The following is a 26,088-nucleotide window of genomic DNA, read 5'->3' on the forward strand; positions in this document are numbered from 1 at the left end:
GCACCCCAATAATGGGGAATTGGTGTTGATGGGCATGAAAGAGACAGTGTGGGGTGTAGGGTCTGGAGGCAATATTATCTTTGAATTGCATTTGGAGATGGTTATAAAGAGTGGATGCCGAAGAAAAGCATGCATATGTTCTCCAAAAGCCATGTGCGCTGAAACTCACAGCAGCACTTTCATGGACGCCCCAAAACTCAGCCCCAGTGACACCCACATCGAAGTGAACCCACCCCGGCTACTCGCAGCGACATGGATGAACCTCTCAAACGTAACACTGGACCAAGGAAGCCAGGCAAAAACGACGCCAGGATGATTCCACTTACACAAAGTTCAAATTGTGATGAAACAAATCTCTGCTGAGAAAAGTCGACGGGGTCTGGGGGGCGGGGCGTCGAGTGACCTATTTCGTAATCCAGGCGGTGGTTACAGGGGTCTCTATGACGGAATCCATTAAGCTCGGTACACTTAGGGTTGGTACACTTGGCCTGTATACTTGCATGACAGGTCTAAATTTTAAAGGGAAGAGGGAATGTAAGGTCTTGAGGTTTCCCCAAGGTTTTCCCCAGAGAAGGGCTGCTGCACACGCGAGCCAGGCAGGTGGGCAGGGAGGGGGGCGAAGAGCGCAGCTGCGGACTGAGGTTGGCAGTGGGCTCACGGAAGCCGCGAAGTCAGGCGGCCACAACCTCGCCAGGTGCTGCGCCGTCTCTGCCTCCGCGTCCTGCGTTGCTTGGCAACCGGTCTCCTAGGGGACGTGAGACGCTGAGCCCAGGGCCCGAGTGTACCAGGCGCTCCAAGACCCCAGGCCCCATGGCGCAGAAGCCCATCAGCAGGGCCGCGGCCGAGCGCATGAACCTTGTGGCCCAGGACGAGATCTGGTAACACCCGGGAACCGGGAACCCAGTGGGCTGGGCTGTTCCCACCTGAAGTGTTCAACCTGGCGGCCTCAGTTTCCCCACCAAGTCCTGGAGGTGGTCGACCTCTGGGCGCGAAGACCGTGCCCTGGAGGCGGTCGGGGGCCTTGCGGAAAGGGGGCAGTGTTAGGGACGAAAGAGCCTTTCTTTCTCTTCTCTTAGGCACACCACAAAGGCGTGAAAGCTTTTGCATCTGGCTTTACAACCCACTGCAAAGCTTTGCTTGTTGAGATACGACTGATGTGTGCTTATTTTTAATATTTACCAAATGTTTAAAAAAATCTTAATGTTTGTTCAGTTCGAATGAGAGCACTTCACATTCTCTCTTGCTTGTCCTGGTTTTTGAACAAGAAGTTTTAATATAAAGATTAGATCCATTTTCTAAAAGATTCATGTTCAGCAGACATCTGTAATGGATGTTTTTATTTGGCATTCTATCCCATTGCTAAATAGTATCCCATCTCTTTGAAGTTTTAACCAGTATGGGAAGTTACTAATTTAGATGCAAGTAAGTAAATATTAGCAACAACAAACCGTCATGGCTTACCTCTTAAACTTCAGTTATCCTATTGTCATCTCTATGACTTTTACCATTTCCTTGAAAACCCTGTAATAGTCACTTCATGTTTTTCTTTAAATTAGCTTTGTTTCACTTAATGAACTTATTTTTATAGGAAACTTTATATCACTCTTGAAAATGGAAAGCCAGTATTATTTGCAATAAATACATGCTATTATTATTTTTTAAATCTTTATTTTTATCCAAGTACCCACGATAGGAAATACTACCTAGCAGGGTATTAGAAGGTCTGTTCCCTCTGCCTAGAATGCCCTTTTCTCTCTTCCCCCACCAAACAGACTCCTACTCATCCTTCAAGACCCAAATCAGATGGCCCCTCCTGTGTGAACAGAGTCAATTAAGCCCTTAGACTGTTGTGTCCCATGTCCAAAGTGGCTATTGAACATTTGAAATGTGATTATTCCAAATTGGGGTGAGCAGTAAATGTAAAATACTAGATTTTGAAAACTTCATGCCCCTAAAAAGTGATACCAAAATTAAGTTCACCTGTTGATTTTTACTTTTTTTAAAATGTGGCTCTAGAAAATTTTAAATTACATATATGGCTCATATTTTTGTCTCATGTTACAGCTCCCTTGGAAATAAGACTCTGCTTTAGATGCTCAGTGCCCAGGGAAAGAGCCTGGCCAGGGCCTCTGAAACTGTTGAGATATCAGAGGGGGCTTGGGGTGCAGATATTGATTCCAAAATAGGAAAAGAAACTTGAAAATCAAAATGAATAAATGTTTAATCAGATTTTTGCAAAATGTGACACACCCGCTCTTCAATTGCAACTCAGTTCAGCTCCTAGGTAGTTATGTATAAATTATATTCAATGTGGAGGAAAAGCAGGGCCAGGATTAGGGTGGGATGAGTGAGCAGCACGTCTGGAGTGCAATAGTTGGTGGGGGGGGCTCCATCTCAAGGTCATGCAGGTGCTGGCTCTGCACTTGCAGGAACCTGAGAGTGGGCACCTCCTTAAATTTTGCATCCCAGGGCCTCACTCACTCTGCCCTGGTCCTTGCTCTGAAAACAAAGGAACTTTATATGTACCTCCATAATGATTTAACACTCCCCCATTACTATAGGTCCAGGGGCCCCCAAAACAAGGGTTCCATTCCTAGATGACCCCTCGGGCAGAGTCAGCCCCAGTCCTGTCTGCTCCCCGAGGTATCATCCAACCAGCATCTCTGGTTCTTAGACATGTGTCTCCCTCACATTAGCGGGAAGTCCCCAGCGACAGGGACTCCTGCTCCCTCCCTGACACGGAATCATCATTCAGTCCAGATGCATTGAAGAATGTAAACTTCTCCCCATTGCACCTTAGGGTTTGCTACTTTAACCCTTTTCAAATGTTGTCTGGCATGTAAGAGCTTTCTTTTTCAGGAAGTACCGCCTGAAGGCTGAAAACGAAGCACAGCAAAACTGGGCCCCGAACTGGGGATTTTTAACAACCCCCCTCGAGGAGGTAAATGCAAATTTGATGAGCTCGGAGGTTATAGAATCAATCATTTCCAAGAATAAATGGTTATGAAGTGTATAATTTGCAAGAATAAATTTAAAGAGCATGCTGTAGGCCAAGACGGCTGACATCTGAAGTTTCCTCCCATTCACAAATTTATTGAGCACTTACTATGTTATGTGCCAGGCACGTTCTAGGTGCTTCATCCGAACCAGCTCGTTGAACCCACATGACAACCCCTGTGCGGAGGGGGTTGCTCTTTGATGTCCCTTTTCCAAATGAGGAATTTGAGCTCAAAGAAGCGCAAAGTCACACAGCTCAGAAAGAGAGGCACCAGGGGGAGATGCTGGTCTGGCTGATTCCAGGGCCACTCTGCCTTGGAATTCCCATCTGTAAAATGGGGTGATAGTCCTCACTGCCTCACTGAGTGACTGTGACGTTCAGATGGAAAGAGAGGAGAGGCCAAGTGAATATCGGCATGATTATTAGGAAAATACTCTTGGTATTTCCTACACCAGATAGGAAACAAAAACGAGGAAAAGGACGAGGCATAATTAATAGGGAGGGATGGGGACACCAGCAAAGAGACCACTGACCCCATCCAGAGGCAGCCACCGTCAGCCCAGCTGAGGGCTACCAGGCAAGCAGACTGGCTGTATTTTCTGACTGTTCAAGAGAGTCCAGAAATCCAGATGCTTTAATGAAATCTTCTGAGTCTAGAATAGTGGCTTGGATTTATAAGACACCAACAGGCCCGCAGAATGCTTGTGTGAGCTTCACTGGGATTGTGGCCAGTGGTTTGCAACCTTCCATGTGATCTCCAGGACACAACATGAGGAAACCACATTTCTCTGGAGGGAGGCAGAATCGCACAAAGGCCGCATAATTCAAAATGTTCATGATTCTAGGCAGCGTAAAGCCCCTTTGTAATTCACCCCTTCCCACTAGCGCTGAAATTATGCCATTCTTAATGAGTTTTTTTTAATACTTAGAGAGTTACACAATTTGAAATTGTATGCATAAAATGGGTCCTTATTAATATAATATGCATAAAAGAGTCTATATTAATATTCCTTATGTGTAATTAAGTTGGGTTTTTGAAGAGTTCAAAATTGCTTTAAAAATTAAAAGGGGGGATGGAGGCTCTCCTCATAGTTTACAGGTTGGTCCTGAACCTTGCTGCCATGTTTTAGTCTGAGTTCATAACCTGTGACGTGTTCTCAGATCACTCGGCAGGGGTGTAAATAGGCAGTCTGCAAGGGCCTGGGGCTGAGCTCGCACGCAGGCTGGCCAGTCCCTGCTCCGCCCCTTTCTAACAGTGATCTGAGCACCGCCTTACCTGTAAAGTGCCTTGTCCTGGGGGGGCAGTGAGGGGAAGCTTCCGAGGTCTCAGCCTGCGGGGCCCCATCCCTGGGGATTGTGTTTCAGCTGATCAAGTGTGAAGAAGAGCCCGCCACCCCAAAGCCCAAAATCGAGCTTCCCGAGCGCTTCCGCATCCGGCCAGTGACCCCAGTGGAGAAATACATCAAGGTTAGCAAAGTCCTTTTAAGTACTTGCTTTGCTAAGTAAGAAATCAACCCCACCGGAAATGGTGTTTCTCCGGTGTTGCTGCTGGTGGGCCCAGCCACCTGCACAGGTAAGAACACAGCGGCGCCCGGCCTGCGGGGAGGCGGGTTTCCAGCCCTTTCCAAGCGCCTACATGGGAGACACAGCGGGTCCCTACACGGGCGGGACCTCAGAGGCCAGAGGAAGGAGTTGGGATCTGAGCCCAATTTGCAGTGGGAAGCAGGGCCACAGCGTGTTGAGAATTGCCTTTTTAAGAGATCGCTCTTGCTGCTGAGTGAGGGACCAGGCTGTCCGGAGGGGTGAAGACTTAGATGGTGTTCCCACCTGAGACCCATCAGCTGTGGATGTAGGGTAGATGCCTCTAGAAGTTGCTGAGCTCTGTATGTCCCTGGGTCTCCTCTCATGCGTCTGTCACTTTAATCCTGGGTTCTGCTCTCTGCCCAGCTATGGAGAAGGCATTTCTGTGTCCTGATGGGGAGAGCGGATGAAAACTCAGGGTGAAGGCGGCCAGGGGTGGGGGAGTTAGGCTCTGGATTTTGTTTTCCTGACGCCCTCAGGGTCTGATGGGGTGGCCAGCTTGTTCGCAGTGGCTGCTCAGTGGGTACGATCTGTTAACCGAATGAATGAATGAATGAATGAATGCATGCATTCCACTGAGATGTTGAGAGGGTTCCCCCCTGATTATACAACAATAGAGACTCACTGATTTTTCTAGAAATACAGCAAAATATAAATCATACATTAAAACATCCGTATGTACCCTGACCCATGGTTAACATTTTGGGGAGTTCCTTCCAGATGTTTTCTACGCCTCCATATACCACCAATAAATGCTAGCTCTTATTTTATTACTGTCCTTTTGTTGCTCCCCATACTGAGTGCTTTATATGGTTACCTTATTTCCACAACATCCCTGGAAAGTGGCTATAATTGCCATCAAACCCATTTGGCAGGTGAGGAAACTGAAGCTGACAAAGGCTGAATAACTTTCCCAAGGTCAAGTGGGTCTGATTCCAGAGCCATACTCTTTAATGTTATTTTTTGACTGCTCCTTCAATAAACACACACACATACACACACATGCATATATATATATTTAAAAACCAAACTCCACAGGCTGCTTTGTAATCTCCATTTTTCACTTAACAATATACCCTATATATCTTTCCATGCAGTTAATTGTAGCACTCCAAATCATTATTATGTTAATGACTGCATTTTTCTCCATTGTATGGGTCGACCATGATTTGTATACCCTTCCCCTATCTCTGGACGTCTAGGTTGTACCCAGTTTGCAAGGAGCACCCTTGTAGACACAGTGTTTTGCTCCGGGTCAGTAAGTTTATTGGGAGACGTGCCCAGAAATGCAGTGGTTGTTCCAATGAACCACACACGTGCGGAACCCACTCTGCCCGCACAAACTCCGACTGGAAGCCTGGGGCTGGCCAGCTGACAGAGCAAGAGGGGCAGGTAGAGGCTCTGCTAGTTCTCCACAGCTGGGTTTTAATTCTGCCACCTCCCTACCCCCACCTCCACCCCAGGAGGGGACACAGGGGTGAGGGACCCCGCTGTCTCTCCTGGCCACGAGCGGTCCCCGTAAGTGCCTTGCCCCTGGGGAAGCTGGGCCCCGCCCTCTGCCATCCTGACAAATGGCCCCCGTGCCTGCTCAGGCGGGGTGGCAGCTGCCACCAGAATCATCATCTTTTCAAAGGAAGCGTTCCCACCTAGAGATCAGAACAGCATCCCCTTCTGGGGGGGGAGAAGAGAGGAACTGTCCTGGGACCAGAACAAAACGGAACTTGATTTCCCCCTGTGTGAGCCTCTGCTTAGGAGAAAGCCAGGTGTGGAAGCCACACCCCTGTCACAGCCTGCAGGGGTGGAAGGTTGTGGAGGGGAGGAGTGGAGGGCCAGTCTCACGATCCAGCAGAGGGAGGCACTTTGCTTGTTTCCCTCTGAGCTTCCTTCCTTGCCGAAGAAATGGTTCCCGTCTTCCTCCTTCCCGTTCCCGTCTTCCTCCTTCCCGTCCCCGCTTCAGGTGGATAGACCCTTTAAAAATACATTTATGGTTTAACAGGCATCCTACACCCCAAAAGGCAATGCCGTGAAAAGCCTCCTTCCCTCCCCCGACTCCTGAGAGCTGTTGCCCCCGTCTCTGCACCCTTCCCCAGATGCAATATGCCTATCCAAGCGGATGTGGAGGGCTCTAGCCCTTTTTCCTTAGTACACAAATTAGACCATATTTTACATCTTTTTATGCATCTTTTTTTCTCTTAGCAGTTTGTCTTCAAAGTCGTTCCATCTGAGAATATACAGAGCTACCTCATTCTTTTGAACTGCTGCATAGTTTTCCATGGTGCGGAGGGGCTGTGGCTGAATGGGTCCCCCGTGGATGGACACGCAGGCTGTGTCCAGGCATTTGCTATGACAAACAGGGCCTTGGCATGTGCGCGTGCAGGTATTAGGATGTCTTAGGATAAATGCCTAAGGATGGATTGTCAGGTCAAAGAGTGTTTGCATTTTCATTTTTCGTAGATGACGGTAATACTGCCCTTCACAGAGAATTAACAACAGATTCTCCCATAAGCTCCTTCACGGTGGTGTTTTCATCTCTTTATCTGGTGGGTGAAGTGTGGCATCCCAGGGGGGTTTCTGACTGCATTTCTCTTACAAGTTGGAGACGGACTTGAAAGCTGGTCCGTGTGTTCCCGAGGTCTCAGCATCATGGAGAACTGGCTCGCTGGAGGAAATTCTGGCCCCACTGGCATTTGTTCATGACCCTCCTTGCATGGGGCCTCTCAAGAGATTAATTTTAATACCTCATCAAGAATATATGTTAAGGGGCTTCGTCCACCAGGACCATCCCCTCCGGCCACCGCCTCCCTCAAAGATCCTTTGAGCCAAGCGTGAACTCGTAACCCCAAGCATACCAAACCTCTTCATCTCGGTTCTTCTGCTGGAACAAATACTCCTCACTGCTGTCTTGGTTCAAATCCCCCCGTAAGAGCAGAACAGAAGATTATTCCAAATGGAAGGGAGAAACCTGCATAAACATTTAGCCTCATTTTCCAAAAATTTCCCAAATTTCAAGGAATTGACAAACAAAATCGTGGGGTTTCTTTCATTTCAGATAGAATTCCATTTCCCTTCTAGTTTTTAATTAAATTCAATTGTTTTTCATTCCTGTGGCATCTATGGTTTGGGGGGTGTGTGTGTGTGTACACACATATGTATCATAAAACCTTCTAATCAAACCTATAACTGCCAGGATACCATCTGACAATGTTGCCACCTATTTTATAAAGGGCGGCACTGTGAACTGTAGTATTTGATATTTCTGCACCTTACTTTTTTCTCTTTTTCGCTCTTTTACCAAATAAAAATTGTTTCATTGGGTCGTGAATTAAATGTGTTAAGCATTACAAGATAAAGAGACATGTTTGGTGATCGTTACTTTCAGGGAAAATGTGATCTCTGAGGCCAGCTGATTGGAGCGTGCTTACGTTCGGTGCACCTTACTTAGGGACCCTGGCTCTTCTGTCTTTTCTTTCTAATTTTTGCTTCCAGTTTTATTAAGCAGCTATAATTGACATACAGTACTAAGTAAGTATAAGGTGTGCAGCTTCATGAGTTTACTTACATACACCATGAAATGATGATCACAATAAGTTTAGCCAACATCCATCTTCTCATATAGATACAAAATTTAAGAAATAGAAAGAAAATTATTTTCTCCTTGTGATCAGAATTCTTAGCATTCACTCTCTTAACAGCTTCCATATATAACGTAGAGCAGTGCTCATAATATTTATCCTGTTGTACATGACATCCCTAGCACTTGTTTGTCTTATAACTGGAAGTCCGTACCTTTTGACCACCTTCATCCAATTCCCCCTCCCCCGCCCCCGCCTCTGGTAACCGCAAATCTGACCTCTTTTTCTACGAGTTTCTTTGTTTTTGAAGTATAATTGACCCACAACACTATGTTCGTTCTTATTATACAACGCAGTGATTCAATATTTCTAAACATTTCAAAATGATCACCATAAGTCTAGTTATGCTCTGTCACCATACAAAGATATTGCATAATTACTGACTATATTCCCCACACTGTACATTTCATCCCTGTGACTCATTTATTTTGCAGCTGGAAGTTTGTCCCTCTTACTCTCTCTCACCCATTTCTCTCCTCCTCCACCACCCCTCTGGCAACCACCTGTTTGTTCTCTGTTTCTATGACTCTGTTTCTGTTTATTTTTGTCCATTTGTTTTGTTTTTTAGACTCCGCATGTAAGTAAAATCATGCAGTATTTGTCTTTCTCTGTCTGACTTATTTCACTTTTAAGTATCCTCTAGATCCATCTATGTTGTCACAAATGGGAAGATTTCATTAATTTTTATGGCTGAGTAATATTCCATTGTATATACAGACCACATCTTTATCCAGTCATCTGTTGATGGGCACTTAGGTTGCTTCCTTATCTTGGCTATTGTAAATAATGGTTCAATGAACATAGAGTTGCATATATCTTTTCGAATTAGTGTTTTCATTTACTTTAGGTAAGTACCCAGGGGTGGAATTGCTGGATAGTATGATAGTTCTATTTTTAATTTTTTGACAAACCTCCATACTGTTTTCCACAGTGGCTGCACCGATTTCCATTCCCACCAACAGTGCAGGAGGGTTCCCTTTTCTCCACATCCTTGCCAACACTTGTCATTTGTTGTCTTTTTGATGATGGCGACTCTGACAGGGGTCATGAGTAGTGACAGTGAACATCTTTTAACGTGACTGTTAACTACCTGCATATCTTCTTTGGAAAAATGTATATTCAGGTCCTCTGCCCATTTTTTAATCAGGTTGTTTGCTTTTTTGAGGCCGAGTTGTATGAGATCTTTGCATATCTTGGATATTAACCCTTTATCACGTACGTTTGCAAATATCTTCCCCCAGTCAGTAGGCGGCCTTTTTGTTCTGTTGATAGTTTCCTTCTCTGTGCAGAAGACGCCTTTTAGTTTGATGTAGTCCCATTTGTTTATTTTTCCCTTGCCTGAGGAGACATATCCAAAAAGATATTGCTAAGACCAATGTCAAAGAGCGTGCTGCCTATGTTTTCTTCTAGCAGTTTTATGGTTTCAGGTCCTACCTTTAAGTCTTTAATCCATTTGAGTTTAGTTTTGTGCATGGTGTGAGAAGCAGACCAGTTTGCTTCTTTTGCATGTTGCTGTCCTGTTTTCCCAACACCATTTATCGAGGAGGCTGCCTTTTCCCCACTGTATATTCTGCCTCCTTTGTCATGGATTAAGTGCCCACAGAAGTGCGGGTCCATTTCTGGGCTCTCTGTTCTGTTCCATTGACCTGTGTGTCTATTTTGGGGCCAGTACTGTGGTTCTTTCTGTCTTTTCCACACCAGGCGTGCCGATCCTGATGCCTCCGTGGACACACCTTGTGCTGCTGTGGCCCGAGGCGACTCAACCCCCTGCCTTTCTATTCCAGGTGCTTCCATCCCCCCCAGTCCCAAAGACGACCCAGGGCTTCATCGGCTGGAGATCCGGGGTGCCGGGCCTGAACAAGTGGCTGGAGCACGATTATGAGATCAGAAGCTGCAAAGGGGCGTATGCCAAGGAGCTAAACTGGCCAAAGCAAGGTGTCCACTGAGTCCAGACAGAGACCCCGGTCCCTGGGGCAAGGAAGGGTGGACCGCCAGGCGCCGGTGCCCATGCCCAGGAAAGGAAGAGTTCCCCGGCCTCCGCCCAAGGACAGGGTTCCCCTCCCCATCTGCTCATGGGATATTGTTGCAAAGAACACAAAACAGCCCTTAGATGTTTTCAATTCACCAATGCCTCCCTTCCAGAACATTCTTGTAACATATTCATTCTTGGCTAATGCAATGAATAAAGCAAAATAGACTCTCTGATTTTTTTTTAATACCATGGGAATTTCTAGGTATAGCTTTTAAAACCACAATGTGATTTCATTTTTAAATATTTGTCTAAACCCTTTAGTGTCACCTTCAATCCCCCTTCTCAGCATCCTTGTTGTAATGAGGTTGTTGGCCAGGTGTTTCTGTACCCAAATACCCCTGGGCCTGCTTTTCAGGAGGAATAACGCGCTTTGAGCGTCCCTCGACACTCCTTCCCCAGGATACCTGCAATACGTCAACAGCTTTAAAGCAAAAAAGAGCACAAGACGTGTCACTGATGCAGATTTCCTGGAGAGGATGGGTTTCCCAAGCGCTCCGTAGAAAACCTTCCCCGATTACCTGGTCCACCCCCCTGACCCCATCACCACGCAGACAGCAGCCGAGCTGGGCAACGAGGTCCTCATCCGTCCCCCGTGGACGTTTGACATTAACCCCTTGGTCAACATTTGATTTCCAGTCCCTGCCTGTCCCTGAGGCTTTGCTTCACCTCCTACAAATGGGGCTGGGGGTGGAGAGTGCGGTGTCCAGTTGGTGAAAGAGGGCAACAAGGAAGAGCCGGCAAGCCCTGAGACCCCGCCAACCGGACCCCAGGCAGTAGGAAAGCGGAGAGTTTGTAGGTGGCCTGGGAAGGCGGGTTGGTGTTTCGTTTCTGAGTAGCAGCGGTGGCGCCTCCTTCACACCTGGGGTGGGCAGAGGTGGGGGGCAGCCGTGTCAGTTACCTGCCCTCCACGGAGTCACGTTCCTTCCTCCCTCTGGTTGGTCCAGTGTCACTGTTCACGGGATGGGTTCCTCCCTGGGTTTGCTTGAGTGAGGGGGCTGGAGGCGCTTGTACCTCGTGGAATCCGCCTACAAGTCCCACCCATCCAAACCTTTCCTGCTCACCTGTCTGTCCAGGTGTGGGTGGGAGTGCTTTACCAATCCAAGAATCCCTCATCTAGAACCTTCCCCCGACCCTGGACGCTGGTCTCCTCTAGCACACTTCTACAGGGACTCCATGACTTTGGGGGCACCAAATGCTGGGGGACAGAATTCCTCCTGAGTCTGGGCCATCCCCTGCAAGTTCTGGGCTCAGTGTCCAAATCCCAGAGGCCCCTGGCTGAAGAGCTTCTCTTGTTCAGGGATGTGGTTCTCTATAAAGCCTGCAGGATGCGCTTTGAGAGATTGGGCTTCTCACCCGGGGGTAGGGGGTGCTGACTGCCGACAGCTCCAGAGCCAGCCAGTCGGGCGCTGAGAACAGAGCCACAGAGCAAAATCTCCTCCCAGCCACCTCGTCGGTTCTCTGCCCCACACGGCCCTCCTCCAGCCCAGAGCTGGAAACTCAGGTTCTCACGGGCTGCCCAGCCTGGAAGAGCTGGAACAGGAGAGAAACAGCCCTTCAAGAAGCCTCATCATTCCCTCTGAGTGCGGTGCCTACACTCATCACCTGCCACATGGGTCACATGGGCCACGGCCACCAGGAAATCCTGCGGTCGTCATGCTCACATCCCACCTGCCACCCACAGACCACACATTTAAAGGAGAAATGTCACAGCTCTTTAGGTCCTGAGAAAAAAGAGGACCAAGGTATTACAGGCTAAACTGTGTCCCCCAAAAAAAGATCTGTCAAAGTCCTATCGTCCAGCACCTGTGAATGTGGCCTGATTTACAAATAGGGTGATTGCAGAGGGAATGAGTTAAGATGAGGTCATACTGGAGTGGGGGTGTGGGGTTAATCCAATGTGACTGGTGTCCTTGTAAGAAGAGGAGAGACATGGGGAGGACACGGCCACGTGAAGACACAGACACACCGGGGAGAAGCCACGTGACCACAGAGGCAGAAATTGGAGTGATGTATCTACAAGCCAAGGGATGCCAAGAACTGCCAGCAAACCACCAGGAGCCAGAAGAGGCAAGGAAGGATTCTACCCTACAGGCTGCAGAGGGAGCACGGCCCTGCCGACACCTTGATCTCAGACTGCCAGCCCCCAGAACTGTGAGAGAACCAGCTTCTGTTACTTAAGCTGCCCAGTTTGTGGTCCTTGGTTACGGCTGTGCAGGAGAAGAGCAGAGTATTGAATACATTTTGCTGCCTCCCTCTCCCCCAGCTCAGAAAATACCCTCCTCTGAGCACGTGTCCTTCATTGGTCTTGACTCAGGCTGTGTCTGCATGAGACCAGGTCACGTGGCTCATTCAACTCCAGAGATGTTTCCAATCACCCAGATGTTTAGCCTGATATAGACTAAACAACGGGATGCTTGGCCAGACTCGTCCCACTTAAATCCTAATGTTTTGGCATCTCGGTCATCGCTGCAGGCGAGGCATCTACCCTCGAAGAAACCCACGTCCCTTGTTGTGATCAGATGCCGCCACTGTGGTTGAGCGGAGCAGCCAGAATCTTCTGTCTTCAAGCTTTGCCTCGACCCCGCCAGGGTTGAATTTCTGTGTGCTAGGCATGAGGCAGCACACACCTTGGCCTGGGACACAATTCCAACGTCAGGTGCTGCTTTTTGTTCTAATTCCTGATCATAAAATGAATGTGAGAATCATCTTCTACAACAGTTTGGCAACAAAAAAGTCTAGCAAAGAAGATGGGCTCCCTTGACTGTCTGGACCCCAAGCCTGGATGGGAATTCAACATGCCCAGTTTGACTCTCCTGAAACTTGCTGGTGGGTCGACTTTAATTCTGATTTTAACTGGCTGGTCTGTGTTGGTCAGCATCCTGGCTCTAGGTCAGGGCCGTCAAGGGAAATGACCCAGAGCAGCAGAGCGGGCCACACCGCAGTACGAACAGCTGAAACTTCAGAAAGGCCAGAAGTCCGGGTTGTAAAGGTTTTCAGGGCTGTCCCGGCCCTGGTACCCACCGTAGACCAGTGGAGGAAATGGGTACATCCATACTTAGATCTACTTAACTTCAGGTCCTTGGGAGAATAAAAACTCAAGAGACCCAGATCAACCCTGTGCACTGTTGGTGGGACTGTAAGTTGATGCAACCTGTATAGAAAACAGTAATGGAGGTTCCTCCAAAAATTTTAAATAGAACTATCATATGATCCAGCAGTTCCACATCTGGGTACTTATCTGAAGGAAATGAAATCTCTGTCTCGAAGAGGTATCTGCAGCCCCATGTTCATTGTAGCATTTCGTACAGTATCCAAGAGGTGGAAACAACCTAAGTGCCCATTGATGGATGAGTGGATAAAGAAAATGTGGTATATTTGTATACAATGAAATATCATTCAGCCATAAAAAGGAAGGAAATCCTGCCAGCGCAATGACACGGACGGATGGTGAGGACATGATTCTGGGTGAAATGAGTCAGAGAGGGAAAGACAAATACTCTATGATTTCACTTATATGTGGAATCTAAAAAAAAAAAAAATCTCATAGAGACAGAACAAATCGATGGTTGTCAGAGGTGTGGGTGGGGAAAATGGGTGAAGGGATTCAAAAGGTACAAACTTCCAGGGATAAGATAAATGAATTCTGGGGATGTAATGTACATCATGGTGACTATAAATTCTAAGATTTCTTTAAAAAGAGAGAGAGAGGGAGTCAGATCAAAATCTGAAGACACACAAATCCTTTAGACAGGGAGAACACAAATACATTTAAACTTCTAGGAAACTATTTGATGCTTTTTGCCACCCCTTAATTGAGATGACGCTTACTCCAAGTTTATGTTCATGTGTTTAATGCCCCGTAAAACTACTTCTACTTAAAACATTGAAGCACAGATTCTTTTTTACCCTTTTGCTCTGATCAACACACAGATGGTTTTATAAACTAACCAACATCTCAGAAACCTCAGTTGATGGGATTTTTTTCTGCCTCCGATAATTTATTCACTAACCATGTATGTGTTTTATTTAAAAAAATAAAAATGAGACAACATTTCTGCAGGTCTCCAATTACACTGCCAGGAGCCTCCACACCACACCAATGCCCCTGGACTCAGATGACCCAAGTAATCTGGGCTGCACTCGTGGGCTCATAATAGAGCACAAATGTCCAGTCAAAGGCCACCACTGAGAATGGGAGTGGACAGCACTGGAGGATTCCATCACCCTGGACCGTCTCAAACTTGACATTTAATCTATGGAAATCAACCTCTTTGTGGGTGTCCAAATGTGCTCACAAATGTCACCACACGCTGTGAAATGCCACAACATTTCCAAGGTCGAGACGAGGCTGGTGAACCTGGGTTCATGATGCTGAAATACATCACAGCAATGAACGTCCAAACGGGCCTCGGTCTAAATGAGTGACCTCGGGAATGAAGCAAAACGTAATCGGGCCGAGGACTTGGGATGGATGCTGTCACAAGCACAGCTCTGTCTAAGACAAAGTAGAAACTCCGGCGCTTGAATTTCAAGAAAATGACATGACCGAATGAAATAAAACTAGTGGAGAACACAACTCTTGCTCTTACATGTTCAAACACACCCAGGTACCCACCCAGTGGACCCTGGACTGAGGGAACCCACTGTCCAACAGCTCAGGAGGCCTTAATCCAACAGCGCACAAGGAACTGAGTCCTGCTGGTGATCATGTGAACAAGTGCGGAAGCCGATCTTTCCCGGCAGACCCTTGCGATGGTCACAGCCTGGGAGAGACCCCGACCCAGAGGACCCAGCGAGGCTGCACCTGGGCTCCTGACCCACAGGAGCTGGGAGATCACAAATGCTGTTTTAAGCCACTAAGTTTGGGGTTAATTTGTTATGCAGAAGCAGATAACAAATACAGGCTATAATAGCAAATAAATAGCAAACCCACCCGATCACCCCATTTTCAGGAGAGCCTAGAGAATTCCCCAGAGGCTCTGCAGAGTTCCGGGATTCAGGGACATTCCCTCAAGGCACACTGACGTCACCATAAGAAGCAGAGCTCTTTTGCAAGGAAATGCCGTGAAATATCCTTCAGGAAGCTCTTCCTTAAAATTGCAGAAGCTGGACCAGCATTCCAGGGGACACTTGTCATTTTAAGTTTGGGGGACAAAGCCAGAAAAATAATCCACAATCCCTCTAGCTCCAACGACGATGTAAAAACAGTCCTTACAGGTCCACCAAGGGCCAGGTAGAGCTTCCCTTGCATCAGTGGGCTGGGTGAGGAGCCGGGCTCAGAAGTCAGGCTGACCTGCCCTCCAACCTGACCACTCCCCTTTCAGACCGTGTGACCTCGGGCAGGTGGGTGGACCACTCAGACCCCTGCCCCCTCAGCTGCGAGATGAGGACACAGATTCAGGCTCACGGGGGGAGGTGAGTAAGGATTAACGGGGATTAGGGTGGAAAGGGGTTGGCGGAGGAGGAAAATGCTTGTTCCGTCCCTGGCGGCAAAAGAATAGACGTTTCAGAAACAGGGTGAAGATGAAGTATTTAAGACGTCTGGCCTGGCCAAGGGACTCAGCCAAGGGCGCTTGGTGCTACTTTTATTGCTGTCGTTGGTAATGAAAACAATTCTACTTCCATAAAGTGAGACTGTCCTCAGGCTTTTCAATTAAGTGTACAACATTTACTCAGCACCTACCGTGTTTAAGAGCTGGCTGTGGCCAGAGAAAGCTGGGCACTCCTTCAAAAACCCACAAATCAATTAAACTCTTCCCCATCCCCCCATGGGGGGAAAAAAAAAACTTTAATATCTTTCTGGAGCCATTCATTGAAACTTTAAAAATGGGGCCCAGAATAAGTGTGGATTTTACACTCGTTGTACATAATTGTAGTACAAGCAGGCTACCTGATTGGGTTTTCGTTTCAGGACACAATCGTGGGGTTAAGAGGCTGTGTTCTGCCTATTCTGGGGCAAGACTTCTGATTAGAGGAAATGCAGACCAAGACTTCTGGTTAAGCCACAGCTTTTGGAACCCCAGGCATCAGAAGAGAGCGGCTTGCTTGTTCCCCAGAGGAATTAGGCACGAGTGTAAGTAAGCAACTGTTGTCTGTGTGTTTGTGTGTGGTTGTGATCGATTGATTTGCTGTACAGGAAGCTCTCTTTTAATTAGGAAATAAATCTTGCTTCTCGATGTCTGACTATAACATTCCCACGAGGATATACATAGAATGTTGATCTCGCTCAACACGTGCTGCATGGCGGGCACAGAGGTGTGGAGTGAACCAGCCCCGGAGCCAGAGGCTGTGGAAGGGGTGCTTGGCCAGGGCTGAGCCAGGCTAGTGCCCCTTATAGGAAAAGAGAGGCTGGACAGCCACTGGGGCGGGGCGGGGGGGGTGGTGGATAAAGTAAGGGCTTACATTTATTGCATTTATTGGATCTCTACTAAGCGCCAGTGTAATAGTCGGACCCCACTTTTCGATGTCTGACTGCTGACACCATTTAAGCCTCACCCTTCCCTCGCCCCCTCTGCCCACACCTGGGCACGCTTTTCACTATGCAACTCCAACTCACCTTCCGCCTTCTGCCAGCGGCCCTGCCTAAGAGCGACCTTCTCTGCCCCATCGCGGCCTCCACGCTCTCAGGGTGACACACACCACTCACGACAGCGCGTCACCCAGCAAGTCCGCCTTTATTTGTGTAATATTTTTACTAATATTCTACTCCTCTAAGAGCCTGACATTCCTGGCAGGCCAGGAATCATGTCCGGCTCTCCTCACCGTTACACACACAGCATCTAGAACAATACACAGTGCATAATAGGTGCTGAATACTTGCTGAAAGAAGAAAGACGCTGCTTGAGGTGGAGTCACAGCTGCTCAGCCCTTGAATCATTCACAGCTCAATATAATCTTCACAGTATAAAAGTCTAATAAAGTTACAGGCACCTCAAAGGTCCAAATATAAAGATTTCCGGAAAACATGTGTGAAAGTTAGATGTTGAAACTCTCAACAGTCGCTTTACCTGCCATTAGGAAAGTTCTCCTTGTTAGAGAGTGAAAACATTTGTACAAAATCCCTAATTACCCTTTGTCTTTTAGAGGTGCTTTTTAGTGCCATATTTCAAATTCGACACCAGCTCTTTTGTTTTGTTTTGTTCAAGACTAAATAGAAAGCCTTCAGATTTGCCTCCTGTGACATGAGCCCTTGGGCCAGGGACGTACCACGGTGTCTGAGACACCTGTGATGGTTCATTTTGCATGTTAACTTGACTAAGCCACAGAGGTGCCCAGATTAAACATGATTTCTGAGTGTGTCTGTGCGGGTGTTTCAGGACGAGATGAGCATTTGTATCGGTGGACTCGCAGATCGCCCTCCCCAATGTGGGTGGTCATCCTCCAACCCATCCAAGGGTCTGAATAGAACAAAACATGGAGGAATGAGGAGTTCACGCCTTTTCCTTCCAGCCTTGCTGCTCAACCTGGGACATCTTGCCTCATGTTCTCCTGCCCTTGGACCAGGATTTACACCATCTGCTAAACTCAAACTGGAGCTACATCACCAGCTTTCCTGGGTCTTCAGCTTGCAGATGGCAGATATGGGACTTCTCAGCCCCCATAATTGTGTGAGCCAATTCTTCATAATAAATCGATAGCTGATAGGCTAGATAGATAGATAGATAGATAGATAGATAGATAGATCTCCTATTAGTTCTGTTTCTCTGGAAACACAACTAACTAATACAATACCCATCTTGGTTGCAATGGCATTAATGGGGGAGACCTTTACTCCTCATCCCTGGTTTCAGCAAGTTCCTGTTTCCCCACTCATTTTTATAAGACAATTATACTGAAATATAGGACCACATTCAAACACTTGCACCAAAGAAAGCCAAGGGAGCTACCAATGTGGTGCTGGGGCCCATCCTGATCTCAGGTATGTAGGCTGTACCTCCACAGGACAGCTCAAGTTCATCTGCTGGCTGGTGTGGCGAGGGTTACCCTCCAACACACAAGGAAATGCACCAAGGGTAAGAAAAAGCATACACCATCGTAATTTCTTTGAAAATTGACTCTCTTGCACTATCCTTTGTTTTCCCAGTTTCAATCGAGACATGGGTGTAGAGACACAGTTAAAGTTCCTCTTCACTACACAGAACACAGCATCCTGAGCAAAATGATGAATAGCAACTGGCATACAAATTCAGGATCAAGGACCCTGTGAGGAGGGGCCACAAACCGCAGAGCCCAGGTCCTGTGTAAGGAGCAGTTGCCCCTCGGCTCAGGCAGAGCCTCGCCCTGGGGAACTCGTGGCCAGGAAAGCCAGACCTTCTAATCAGTCAAAGGAGTCTGAACAACCTGAACTTTATAATGTAAAGTTTCCCAAATTTTTACACTTAAAATTTTTTTTTGATTTTTCTAATGTTTAAATTACTGTTGAACACTATGCAAGTTAAACCAAATATGCCAGCAGCCCCAGTTTACAATTTCTAAAATTAACTCCTACTTCCAACTGCTTTTCTGACGTCTCCATTTGGATGTCTAAAAGGCATCTAACTTGACATTCAGAAATTAAATTCTTGATTCCAGCTGTCGCCTCCCCGCCCCCCCCCCCCATAAACCTCTGCCCCTCCTCAGTGTTCCCATGAGACTCAGTGACCAGGGCATTCCCTGCCGCTGGGGGTCTTGGCTTCCCCTGTCTCCCCCAACCCAACAATCCTTCAGCATACGGGTCAGTGTAACTCTCTACTTCACCTCCGCCATCACCAGCATCTCTGTAAAAGAACAGGCCTCGAACACCATGATGTTCACCTTTTGTGGCAGTGACAGTGATGGTAGACAGCGTGGTCCATGACAAACATTATTGTGGTCCATGCACACTGGCCTGGAAATGCTTCATCCTGGGGGGCGGGGTGGGGGGGGAACACGTGTCTTCTGTTCACATCTCATTGCCCAAAGCAAGTCACGCAATCGTGCTGAACTTCAAGGGGCAAGGAGTCTTCATTACCGTTAATCATGTCTACTGCAGGGACTAGCACCTCTACCCTTGCGAAGTTTTTATTTTTACAAGTTAAGAACATTTAAAATATGTATAAACACTGCCACTATCTACTAAATGAGGGGGGCCCAAATCTGGCTTGCCACCTCTTTTATTAATAAAGTTTTATTGGCACACAGCTCCCTCATTCACTTGCACATTGGTAAAACGGCTTTCCACGTGGCAGAGCAGAGTCATTGCCACGGAGACTGTATGTCCCACAAAGCTGAAATATTTGCTATCCATCCTTTTACGGAAAAAGTTTGCCTACCCCTGGACTACACCATTTAGTATCACAGTTATCTCATAAAAGAACAATTTAATGCTGAGAAAGAGAAGATGTCATCTCAGGAGAGAGGCCCATCCTTAAATCAGATGTTGATGGAAAAGCTGTGATGGCTTCATTTTCTTCGTTTATGTACAAAGAGAGGAAACCTCATCAGAGGACTGGGGCTTTGGAAAACCAAAAGGCAATTTGTATCCTCTCCCCAGGAGGAGCTGTGAGATCCTGGAGGGATAGTGGGTAACTGAAAATGGGCACGTGGTCTTTTTGGTTTCTGGAGATAACTCATCAATAAAAGCTGCTTCCTCTGCTTTAAAGAAAAAAATGACGTAAAAAGGAAGGAAGTACTGAGACATGCTACAACATGGAAGAACTTCAGAAACGTGATGCTGACCCAAAAAAGCCAGACACAGAAGGTCACCTATTGTATGGTCCCATTTGTCTGAAATGTCCAGATCAGGCAAATCCATAGACACAGAAAGTAGATTTGTGGCTACTGGGGGCTGGAGGAAGGGGGTCTGGGGATTGCCTGCTAATGGGTTCAGGGTTTCCTTTTGGGGCAATGAAGAAGTTTTGGAACCAGATAGAGGTGATGGTTGCACGACATTGTGAATATACAAAACAACACTGAACTATACACTGTAGATGGTTCTTTTCGTGCAATGTGAATTTCAGCTCAATTTTTTTAAATGACCGGAAGTTTATTAAGTTGTCGATTCTGGGTAATGTGCATGAAATTATTCTTTTGTATGTTCTTTCTACATCTGATATATGTATGGAAACATATATTACCCGCTGCAGAGGGCAAGTTAAGTACGATCCGCCCTTGAGCTGTCAGTTTGCCACGTCAGATCTCAATCATCCATGGTGGTCATCTGGTCATTACCTCTGTCAGCCATCACTACCCCATGGACCTGCTTAGCGGAATCTTTCCCGGCCTCAGGAAGACTGTTCTGGTGGGGTCAGAGATAAAAATAAACCCGCAGGATGCTGGGCCAAAGAAGCCAGACACAAAAGAGAACGTGCTGTATGATTCCATTTACAAAAAGTGCAAAAACAGACAAACCAGATAGATGCTGAGAGAAGTCAGGACGGTGGGATCTTTTCGGGGCAGGGACGGAGTGGGGAGGTCACATTCTAGGTCTCAATCTGGATGCCGGTGACACAGGCATGTTCCATCGGTGAAGACGCATCCAGCTGAATATTTATGATGTGTGCATGTTCCTGTATTATGCTAGACTTCAGTATTTAAAAGTTTGAAAGTAAATAATAAATGCAAAATTCCATTGGATACATTTAATTTCCTGCCAAACCTTTGAAACACTGGCCCAGAGCTCGGCTTCAGGTGGCAAACCTCCAGATGGGCGAGTCTGTAGCTCCAGCCCTCCATATCCCGGGGTGTGGGGTTCAGGTGCCGTTTAAGAAAATCAACGCACAGGAGGCGGATCACAGTTGCTTATTACAACTTCTTTCTTGTGCAAACAGAGCTGCCTTATCCCGGCTCAGGGTCCCCTCTGGAGACCAAGAGGGGAGTACCTGCCATTTCTAACTTCAGCCCCACCCAGCACAGGGAGCAGAGGGTCCAAAGCTGCTCCTGTGGACACTGAGACATGGGAAAGGAAACGGAGGACTGGAACGTTACCCCCCCCCCCCCCAGAGCAAACTGTTCTCAGGCTTAGAGTCAGGGAAACAGACGTGGAATTGCGGAGGGCAAACACTCCTCTAATGTTTTTCTGCAAGAATCCGAATGCGTTGGTCTGTTATTAAGCCCTTGGAGAAGCTGCTGGCGCCCACCTCCCCTCCGTGGGCTTGCAGACACCTAGGAGGGAGCCCAGGAAAGGCCTGTGCCCTCCCCCAGAATGGCCTTTCAGAGCCCCCCTCAACCCCAAGCCAAGCCCAGCCAGGCCCTGCATACCTGGCCCGTTGAACAGGTCTTGCAGTTTCAGCCCGGATCCTGTCAGCATCCGTGGCCAACAGCAGGCCGGGGATTACAGGAGCTAATCCTGTGCCTTCCCCTTAGTACAGACGAGGTCAAGTCCCCACAGCGGGCACAGAGCCCAGTAGAGCCGGCTATGGGGGGGCAGCACCTCTGTACACCCCTGGGTGTAGAGAGGACTCTGGGGGTGCTCGGCTCTAACCTGCTGAGAGGAAGCCCCACGTGTCACCTGCCGTTATCTGGCGCTCCAGGTGTGGCCCCTGACGCCCAGCAAAGCTCAATAGTCAGCTGCAGCCCAGGGCTCTGGTTCAAAGCCCACAGCCTCCCGCCATCACGTACAGCCACAGCCCGCTACTGGCCACGGCACAAGCTGACCCCCAGCACCAGCACCCCAGGGCGGCTCACGCCCGTGGCCTTGTGGCTGAATTGCACAAGCAAGGCCAGGAACAAGCTCAGCACAGGGCCAGCTAGGACACACCACCGGGATGGAGACCAGGTCCCTGTTCCCAGAAATGACCCTGGAACCAGCCGGGCTTCCCCGGGGAAAGCGGCTCTCCGGGGGGAGTCCTGCCCCCGCACGGGAGGGTGTTCAGAACGAGAGTCAGGCTTGGAATCTGCAGGTTACCCCCAGTCCCTGCCCAGGAGAAAAGAGCAAAAGCTCCTGGAAGAGACGGGGGAGCATCTGAGCGCAGTGGGAGCGCCAGGCCCTGCTTCTCCTTCCCGGCACCTGCGGGGCAGATCTGCAGATCCCCCCACTTTACAGATAGGGTACTGAGACTTGGGGTGGGAGGAGCGCCCGCTGGGGCCCCCGTCGGGCAGCCAGGAAGTGACAGAGCTGTCGTCCGTCTCCTGAGCGCACAGGTGGCTCACAGGGAGAGAAGACGCAGGGGGCCCATCCCCACGAAGGGCTCAGCCCTGAGCTCAGAGGCCAGAAGCCGCGGGGGGCCGGGGGGGCACCGCTGGGCCCGGGCTGAGCTGGTTTCATCACTAGAGACCAGAGCCTTCCCCTGGGGAGTCGGAGCCCCGAAAGGGCAGCTGAGGCCAATGTCGAGGGTCCCCGATGCTCGGCGTACCAGCCACGAGCAGGGGCAGCCCCCCCGGGGTCCCTGAGTCCCAGCTTCCTGACTACAAAACGGGGGCACGTAGCTCCGCTCAGAGGACGCCGAGGAGACCCACTGGGGTGACATGCAGGAGGGGCTCTTTTGCGGGGGGAGCAGCTGTCACCAGGGTACCCTTGGAGACACCCCCCGACACCGGGCAGGCCAGCTTCCTGCAAAGCAGAGCAATGAGCCCGACTCTTCCTGGGTCCTCCAGACACTCACATCCCACGCTCTCCTCAAATCCCCCAGAGGCGCCTCAAACCCCCATCCCTGGGCCGGCGGGGCGTCCATCCACCCTGTCAGGTGTCAGCCAGCCTGCGTCCTGCTGGGATGCACTTCCTGCTTCCTGGTGACAGTGGGGGCCTGACATTTAACGCCGAGGATGTCTCTGAACTGGGCCTCGACAAATAGCAGTGATTTCTGAATCCATTCCTCCAAAAGGTCACCAGCCAGACACCCGCGGAAAACACAGCCGTTGCCACCACCCACCCAGCGGCCCCTGCCATCCGTTGTCTCGCCCCCGGCCCCCATCTCCTCCCCCATCTGTCTGGCTTGCAGAGCCCCGCACAGGCAAGAGAGCACCAGCCAGGGCCCCTACCTGCCAGGACCGTCACCTGTCACCCTTCCGACTCCTGGCACCCCCTCCACCCGCCTCGGGAGGCAGCAGCAGGAGGTGCCTGTGCCCTCACCTGGGGACCAGGAGGCCCCTGGGCCCAGCACCCTCCCCTGCTGCCTGCGGTCCAACAGGATGGGCTTCCCTAAGAGGCACTTTCCCTGCCCCCCGGAGAAGCCGGGGACCCTGGGCCAGGTGGTAGTCCCCACCCTGGGGAGGAAACTCTGTGAAAGCACAGCAAGTGCAGACCCCTCCCTAGCTGGGCCCTGCTCACACCCCGTTACCTCCTCCCTTTGACACAGAAATGGAAGAGGGGCTGTCACAAGCCCGGCTCCATCCCCCAGGCAGTCTGTGAGCCCCACTGGCCGGCCACCCGGTGCAATTGCAGGGCCCAGGGCTGGGAGGCGGGACTGCCACCGCCACCCCATGCTTGGGAGGGAGGGAGGGAGGGAAGGAAGGAGGGAGGGAGGGCAGGAGGGAGGGAGGGAGGGAAGAAAGGAGGGAGGGAGGGTAGGAGGGAAGGAGGGAGGGAGGGAGGGCAGGAGGGAGGGAGGGAGGGAAGAAAGGAGGGAGGGAGGGTAGGAGGGAAGGAGGGAGGGAGGGAGGGAAGGAGGGAGGGCGGGAGGGAGGGAGGGAAGGAAGGAGTGAGGGAAGGAGGGAGGGAGGGTAGGAGGGAAGGAGAGAGGGAGGGAGGGCGGGCGGGCATCTAAGACAAAGTGTCACGGCCGGCCCCCACCCACCAGAGGGAGGAAAGTTCTTCTCCCAGACACGGGAGAGGACAGTCCAAATATAAAGATCAGCCGCTTTCCCTGGGGAGGGAAAGCCAAGGGCTCCTTCCATGATCATCACCGCTTTTTGTTTTTCTTGGAGGAGAAAACGGGACTGGAGCCCGGCCACAGCTGACAGCGGTGCCTCCGCCTCCCCCAGACACCCTGTGGCACCTCCAGGCTGAGTGCTCACCGGCGTCCGCTCATTCATTTGTTCATTCTTTGGTTCATCGGCACGCACTTGGCTGAGCACCTGCTCTGTGCCCGTGATGCACTGAGCCAGGCCGCAGGGTGTCCCGGCCCCTTGGGGCTGATGGTCTCATCAAGACGTCACTCCAACAGCCCCAGACCCGGAGGGAAACTGGGACCAGCGCTCTGAGGCACCCGAGAAGGTCGCGGTGAAGCTGAGAATTTGGCCAGGAGTGAGGGACTGGGGCAGAGGGAGGGGGTTGAGGTGGGGCACGCAGAAAGGAGCTGGGGCTGGGGCGGGTCCTCCAGAGAGATGGGGGGCTGGCACGGCATCACGGCCTCCACCCCCGCTGGCTCCCGTCCCCACCGCCCAGAGACAGACCACGGAGAACCCACCTGTGGGCAGGCACAGAGTCCACACCCAGCGGGTGCAGGAGGCCTGCTTCCTTGGCGGCTGGCTTTAGGCAAGGGCTTGGCATCTCTGTGCCTCAGTTTCCCCCTCAGTGGAGCTGCAGGGCCTCACACACCCAGGTCTGCTGACCCTGAATTCCTTCTTTGTAGGACACCAGTCTCTCTGTGGAACTCAAAGTCTCTGATTTGCCCAAAGGGAATTCACTAGCTGTGGAAATGTCTGCTTTTAATGCAGACCATGCTGGAGTCCCAGTCGAGGTGGGAGGGTCAGGGAGCCGGGGGGCTCAGCATCCCCTAGGGGTCAGGAGCTGCCTCTGGGGCCAAATTCTGAGACTAGACTCCTGATTCACCCCTTTTGTGCTGTGTGGCCTTCAGCAAATTACTTAACCTCTCTGGGCCTCCATCTTCCTGAGAAATGGGAAGAAGAATAATAATAGTAATACCTACCTCATGGGGTTACTGTGGAGATTGAAAGGGTTAATGACACGTGGTCATCACAGCATGTCAGTAACTATTGGGTTCCTGAGGGTGGGGCTCTTCGGAGGGGGGCAATGCACCCTGACCTTCTGGAGCGGACAGTGGGCAGACACTTATCAACCAGATCCGACCATTCAGCCATCCACTTGCCTGCATTCCAGAAACTACTTTTGACCAAGCATCCTGCTAAGAGCTCACTTTAGCTACATTTCCTCAGTTAATTTATGTCCAACTGTGCTTTTACCTGAAAGTCTTAATTTTTTTATGGTTTTCTTTTCAAATTATGAAAAGCGATGCACACTCGCCTTTGGGAGAAAAATGAGTAAAATATAAAATGCAGAGAGATGAACAACGATCCCTCCACCCCAGCTGGCACAGAGCGGGGATGGAGTCTTCCGTCTCCGGGTGTGACTCTCAGAGCCGGGGACGTGCCCCAGCTCCCCCCTGCACACCGCCATCCACGACGTCGGGCTTCCTAGAGCCGTCCACAGTGACTGTCCTGGGAGGAACCCAGGCCCGGCACTCATTCACTCCTTCACGCCTGGAAAACCTCGACCTGCCATTTCTTCACTGTCTGGTTCGTTCAGCTAGCTAAGGCCATCAGACCTGGGTCTGAATCCTGTGACCCTGTGACCTGGCCCCCTTCCTCATCCGTAAAATGGGACCCGCTGAAAGGGTCCAATAAGGTAAACCCTGCAAAACCCTAGACACAGCTCCTGGCGTACAGTAAGTGCTCAATAAACAGCAAAAATAAATGTTACTGCTGGCGGGGGTGATGATGGGATAGAGGAGGTGTTATCAAGGCAAACCACCACCCTGGGCCCCAGAGGCTCGAGCCCACCTGAAAACTGGGGGAGGGGTACCAGAGGGTACCTGCGGGCAGGGACCTGGGCGTTCGTCCTGCGCTCGCACTGCCTTGGCTGGGGGCTGCTCTGGGGGGACATTAACTCCCTGGCACTTGAGCTTGGACTGGAATGGTGAGCGTCGAGAGGCAGTGGACAGGACACTGACGCCACCGAGTGCGGGATCAGATCTGCGCTTGGTGGTCTC

The 26,088-nt window shown here is 49.9% G+C and overlaps 1 protein-coding gene across 1 annotated transcript; it reads left to right on the forward strand.

The window, feature by feature from the left end:
• Positions 1-780: 780 nt before the first annotated feature.
• Positions 781-10,189, forward strand: CIMIP1 (ciliary microtubule inner protein 1). Its single transcript, XM_007185249.2, has 4 exons — positions 781-878; positions 2,860-2,941; positions 4,364-4,465; positions 9,996-10,189. The coding sequence occupies exons 1-4, from the start codon at positions 811-813 to the stop codon at positions 10,155-10,157; spliced, it is 414 nt and encodes a 137-aa protein (XP_007185311.2). The 5' UTR covers positions 781-810; the 3' UTR covers positions 10,158-10,189.
• Positions 10,190-26,088: the final 15,899 nt, after the last annotated feature.

Source organism: Balaenoptera acutorostrata, chromosome 15 (assembly GCF_949987535.1).
Source record: "Balaenoptera acutorostrata chromosome 15, mBalAcu1.1, whole genome shotgun sequence".
NCBI lineage: Eukaryota > Metazoa > Chordata > Mammalia > Artiodactyla > Balaenopteridae > Balaenoptera > Balaenoptera acutorostrata.

What these genes read in the sequence shown, in the direction of transcription:
- CIMIP1 (XM_007185249.2), top strand. Translation starts at nt 811, where the DNA reads ATGGCGCAGAAGCCCATCAGCAGGGCCGCGGCCGAGCGCATGAACCTT. An exon ending in GTGGCCCAGGACGAGATCTG is followed by an intron (nt 879 to 2,859) that starts GTAACACCCGGG and finishes TTTCTTTTTCAG; the next exon opens with GAAGTACCGCCTGAAGGCTG. An exon ending in CAGTGGAGAAATACATCAAG is followed by an intron (nt 4,466 to 9,995) that starts GTTAGCAAAGTC and finishes TTTCTATTCCAG; the next exon opens with GTGCTTCCATCCCCCCCAGT.